Source organism: Hypanus sabinus, chromosome 3 (genome assembly GCF_030144855.1).
Source record: "Hypanus sabinus isolate sHypSab1 chromosome 3, sHypSab1.hap1, whole genome shotgun sequence".
NCBI classification, from domain to species: domain Eukaryota; kingdom Metazoa; phylum Chordata; class Chondrichthyes; order Myliobatiformes; family Dasyatidae; genus Hypanus; species Hypanus sabinus.
This window is the reverse complement of record NC_082708.1, coordinates 57,583,426-57,589,425: the sequence shown is the minus strand read 5'-3', so window position 1 is coordinate 57,589,425 and position 6,000 is coordinate 57,583,426. Positions and strand designations below refer to the sequence as shown.

The window sequence follows — 6,000 nt, the reverse complement described above, 5'->3', positions numbered from 1 at the left end:
GTGATAACCATTTCCTAGTAAGAGTCTTTTTACCAGCCACCAACAGTATATTCATTGAATATTTATCTCTTTTCAACCATTCTTGAGGTATATATCCAAAATATATGGTCTTACTCTCTAAGGGTATTTCACATTTAAAGATGTCTTGTAGGGCATTGTGTATCCCCCTCCAACTGTCTTTGATAACAGGGCAGTCCCAAAAAATATATTTCTCCAGCAAACAGGGAGGTTACTATCATAATGGGATTTCTGAGAGGGTGTTATAAAATATCTTATCAAGTTTTTACATTGAACTCCCTCCATTATCTGCCCATTTTCCAATGGTTAGGAGAAAGTGAAGTTTATCCTTCATAAAATTCAGAGAATAACATTTCATAGACCAGATGGGCCAAATAGTTTCCTTTTATGTTGTTAGAACATTTGGGATATGAAGTAAATATGACATAAACAGGGGTTACTGTTAATCATTGGCTAGCAGGTGAATTAAAATAAAGGACAGACTTGTTTTCTATTGGTAGTTATTCATTTTTCTCTGGCTGTTAACCATTGGACAATTCATAAAAAAGTCAGATCAAGCTTAATGGGGCAAAGGCGTTGTTTTTACCCCCGATTCCCATTTGCCTATTCTCTACAGTTTATAACCCCAGTTTCGCACACAAAATCAAACCTACAGTAAGTGCATGCTACCGAAACCCGAATTTTGCTTACAGGTTCGGATATGTAACAGTCATGCCATTGTAATTAGTTACACTTTGGCACGTCTGCTGTTGACGTTGATTGTTTCACAACTGATAAATGCAACTCGTTGCTGAGATGTGGTTTTTCAGGGAACAGCTTTCTCTCGAATTCTACTTTTGATAAAATAAAAAGTGAAAGGTGGGCAGCCCCTTCCAAGCACGTGGGAATCGGTAATCTGTCCCTCTCATGGTTACAAGAAGGTCGGTTATTTTTGAATCACCGCACCCGTGTGCAAAGAGGAGGAGTGTGGTATCAGATTCCTGAAGAGGACGGAGACGGAGAATGAGAGTGAAAGAGGGATCTTCCTGGGTAATGTCCTACAGGCAACTAGACAGAATTTATTAATTTTGCGTAAAGCAAGTGGATAACCATGAAACTCAGTTTAGCTTTGTTCTTCGCTGGAATATTTGGAGGTCTCAGCGTTCTACTCTTTCTTTTGGCTTTTGGCACGGATTACTGGCTTCTAGCCACTGAAAGATGTCTGTCAGTCCAAAATAGAATGGAACCGGTCACTGCAGAGGTTAGTGTCAATCTCCGTTACTTTGCTGCCTGCAGCAACTAGAACGAGTGGAGTGACAAACAATGCGAACTTCCAGAGAGCAAGGATATTAGTGCCTGGTTTAAACGTGGACAGCAAAAGACGATTAAATCAATGCATTTAGTTATTCATGATCTTTTTAAAAAAAATTCGAGGCAACTAAATGAATTTTGCCCAGGAAATCACCAAGTTGTGCGGGAGAAAATGAGTTCAGTAAATGGTGCGGCTTCAAACGGAATTGTTCAGCGTCCCATAGATGTGTATGTCTATCGTTGTAACGCCTTTAAGATTTAAATAACAGAAACATACTCAGGCAGGTGGATGAAGATTTGTATTCTTCTTCAAAAGGTCTTTGCGTAAGAGTCATCATGTTAATTCTTACGATTTTATAGCAATTCAATAAAAGCACTAATCGTGGGTCTTCAAATGTATGGCAGAAAACCGGTATTCATACTGTGGTATAAAATAACTGGATATATTCAGAAATTAAACCAGTTTATTTTGCGTGGCTAACCATCCAATACTGTATTCAACTTTCATTATTAACTTTCTTCGAAATCTTTATGGTTTCAGCCCACACACAAAAAACGTATTACATTTTACTCTGTAAAATGAGTCCTGACGAGGGGTCTCGGCCCGATGCGTCGAATGCCCTTCTTCCTGTGTGTGTTGCTACATGTTATTGTCTCCCGCGTTATGGACATTTCTCCAAACAGAGTAAAATCATCAGTTGATCTCTCCGTTCCCTAATCCCACCTGTGAAATATTAAGTAGATCAGTAAGTATACAGCACAGTAGAGGCCCTTCGGCCCACGATGTTGTGTCGTCCTTTTAACATACTCCATCATTCTAACATTTTCCTCCCGCATGTAGTACAGCATTTCCAAGTCTATTAATCAAAAGTTGTTCAGAGGTCTGGCGAAGTTTTGAAGAGGTCGTGGTGCTGGGAGTTCAGCTCCGAGTGAACAGTGGCTTTGAGGAGGCAAGCAATGTGGTGCCGACTGAGTTAGCGGTTGGGAATTGCAACTAATGTTTACCAGGCTAACACCCTGACAACAAAACAATATTGAAAACTTGGGTAGAAGGAAAGGTTCCAGCCACCCCTACAAAATGATCTTAAGAAGGTAAAGAACCAAAGGGACAATTAGCTCCCAAGCTAACGCGAAAGTTGCTCCGGCCACTTTCAGATAAAATCAGTTGAGAGCAGTAGAACTGACCTAGACGATGGAAGAATAGTCTTGGAGGAGAATAATGTGGTAAGCATTCTCAAAAACTGCAAACAGATGGAAGAAGATTAAAGCTCCATCAAAGTGTAACATCCAGAATGAGTTCTCAGCTGTTCAGCTTTCGTTCAGCAGTATATTGATAACTTTGGGTAGATAATATTGTGTTTTTTTTTTGCCAATGTTACATTAACGTTTGAAAAACATCCCACGGAAACAATGGAAGAATTGTATCAAGACACATAAAATCAATGTAAAAGGTACAGTGTATGTATTTAGATGTTACTTAGGACTACATGATACTCTTTAAAAATAAATTTTCAAATGGGTAGGTTTGGCAAATATTATCACAGCAGAAGTTTAAGTATGTAACAAAATAGAGGTTTAGGAAGTAGCTATTGTGAGGAAACTTATCTTCCAGCATAAAGATTAGCTTTATTTGTCATATGTATATCGAAACACTGAACCATACAGTGAAATGGGTTGTTGGCATCAACAACCAACACCGCCCCAGGATGCGCTGTGGGCAGCTGCAAGCGTTCCCATGCTTCTGGCACCAACGTAGCATGCCCACAACTTACTGACCCTACCCCTAACCCATGCATTATTTTTAAACGTGGGAGGAAATCCACTCGGTCACTGGGACTTATTGACAGTGGTGGTGATTAAACCCCTATTGTTGATCGGTTGCGCTGTAATATCAACGATATTACTGTGCTCCTCTCTTAGATAGTTGAGGAAGTAGAGTGCGGAGGGATGTCAGGCACACTGCATCAGAGAATGTAATCATTTTCCAAAATTCACATGTAATCCAGAGACGTTTGCTAATTATGAAAAATCGATAGAGTATGTCATAAAATAAACGAAATATTGAAATACAGATGGTGTAAAATTGAAATACCCACCAAGTTGTGCAACATTTACAGAAAGAAACAAATTATCATTTCCCATAAATGCCCTTTCAAAACGGTAGTTTTCATTTTCACAGGACCAGGTTCATTTAGGATTACACAATTTACTTAAAAACTTATTGCAATGCATTTTTGTATCCATCAATTAATATGATTTATGATATAAAATATAGTTAATATAATGAAAACATAATTCAAGCGTATTGATTGAATATGCTGCATTTCAAAAATGCTTTTGAAATTTTTTTGAAATGTTAACATTGATTTTTCTAGTTTATATATTCAGTCTATTAGAATTGCAATTGAAACTTGAGAAAATATAAATATAATAAACTTGAAATTATGAACCATACATATGTCATAAATGAATAGTCCATAATTGTTGATACAATCAAATATTTCTGTTTGTGTTTAGAAGGGAGATATCATAATTTCTCCTCATGAAGTTGGTGGAACTTTCCATCATGAAGGATTTTTCTGGCGATGCTGGTTTAATGGAGCAGTGATCGATAACTTCTGGAAGTTCTGGTTCAGTGAGTAAAACAATCTTTGAAATGGCAGAGAAAACTATTAAGTTGTAATTGAAGACTCTGTATTTCTCAAGAGCGTATAACAAATGGTGTCTATATGTTGGGAGACAGCAGTACTGAAGGAACCAATTGAGATCTACACTAAACTAAATCAAGAATAATAAATAAATTCCTTACAAAATTAGTCTGCAGTTTATTTATTGAGAGAGACAGCACAGAATGGGTCCTTCCAGCCCAATGAGCTGCACAGCAGAGCAACCCACCTACTTAACCCCAGCATAATCACAGGACAGTTTACACTGGAGTTGAGGAGATTGAGAGGGGATCTGATTGAAACGTTTAAGATAATTAAAGGATTTGATAGGATTGAGGCAGGAAATATGTTCCAGATGTTGGGAGAGTCTAGTACCAGAGGGCATGGATTGAGAATAAGAGGTCAGTTATTTAAAACAGAGTTGAGGAAGAACTTCTCCCAGAGAGTTGTGGAGGTGTGGAATGCACTGCCTCGGAAGATGGTGGAGGCCAATTCTCTGGATGCTTTCAAGAAGGAGCTGGATAGATATCTGATGGACAGGGGAATCAAGAGATATGGGACAAGGCAGGGACTGGGTATTGATAGTGAATGATCAGCCATGATCTCAGAATGGCGGTGCAGACTCGAGGGGCCGAATGGTCTACTTCTGCACCTATTGTCTATTGTCAATGACCAATTAGCCTACTATCCAGTACATCTTTGGACTGTGGGAGGAAGCCGGAGCACATGGAGGAAACCCACGCACTCATGGGAAGAACGTACAAGCCTTCTTACAGAAGACACCAAACTGAGCTCCGATCTCTGATACCCCGAGCTGTGGTAGTGTCATGCTAACTGCCACACCCCATGGCACCACCATTGTATAGCAAAATCAATTGTAGACTCACAAGGTATTAAAATGATTGAAACATTGATGAACTAAATGCAAAGAAAAGCTCTTCAATTACTGCAAAGCTGGCTACAGTCGGGGCATGGACAAGCCATTGCTATATTTGTATACTTTCCCATTATCATAAATATTACCTCACACCTAATAAGATCAGAAGAACTTCTCTGAATGTAAAAATGATCCTTACAGAGTGTGGCATTTCAATGCATATGTCACTTGTGAGCAATTAAACCTTTGATCCAAAATGTCAAGCAATTGCATGCTATAAGGTGTTTTTTTTAAAATGTTGTTGTTTGAATGTCTACTGTGTTGGAAAAGGCACATTATATTTTCTCTCACCCGATGGTAGTTATTGTGGTTGGTCACCATTGTGAGCCAGAAAGTGATGTAAATGATGAGGAGTCTTCACAACAGTGAACCTTTTGAAGAGCTCAGCATCAGAATGTCATTGATCATCTTATACTAAACTGTATAGGATGTTATCTTACAGTCAGTAACTTAGGAGATGTTGCTAAACTCTGCAGTTTTTGTCAACATTTCCTCATAAAATCTGGGTACTGTTTCTGTCACCATTTACTGTCCAGCTGCCATCTTGCTATCTTGCATCCATCCTTTGAATTTACCGTATATTCCAGAGTATAAGCCGATCCCCATTTTCAAGGTTAAAAAAGTGACTTTTTCATGTTACCTTTGTATAAGCCAACCCCTTTTATAGAGGTTTTTGATTTAACCAGAAAAAATCACAAGATCTCACTTGCTGGTACTCAGCTTTGCCGGATCCGGAACCTGGAAATTTTGTGAACCAGTACCTGCTAAGAAAACAGGGCCTACACATTGTAGAGCATTATAAGCAAATTCTTAATAAATAAATCAGGGAGGGAAATTTTGAATTAGGCTTCAAATGGTAAAGAATCCTCTGAAATGTAACCCCTGTGAAACTATATAGCACCCATCGTAATCTCGTTAACATATAATTTGGGGTGGCGGGATCAGTATGTGTACTCAGTATTGAGTTTGAATTCCATGTACAAAAGATTAAAACAAATGCAATATGATGCTGGCTTCAAGCTGAAGGTTGTTGATTTTGCTACAGGAACAAATAATCCTGCGGCTGCTAAGAAGTTTAGTGTAAACGAG

General features: G+C 38.6%; 1 protein-coding gene across 2 annotated transcripts in view; it reads left to right on the top strand.

The window, feature by feature from the left end:
• The first annotated feature begins 733 nt into the window (after positions 1-733).
• Positions 734-6,000, top strand: part of LOC132391353 (transmembrane protein 182-like) — a 48,279-nt gene continuing 43,012 nt past the window's right edge. Inside the window, exons 1-2 of one of the 2 annotated variants that reach the window (XM_059964417.1) lie at positions 734-1,047; positions 3,826-3,943. In XM_059964417.1, the coding sequence (XP_059820400.1) occupies positions 1,021-1,047; positions 3,826-3,943 (145 nt within the window). In that variant the 5' untranslated portion in view covers positions 734-1,020. Of the gene's footprint in view, positions 1,259-3,825; positions 3,944-6,000 lie in introns of both variants that reach the window. The other variant, XM_059964416.1, reaches the window with a different exon arrangement.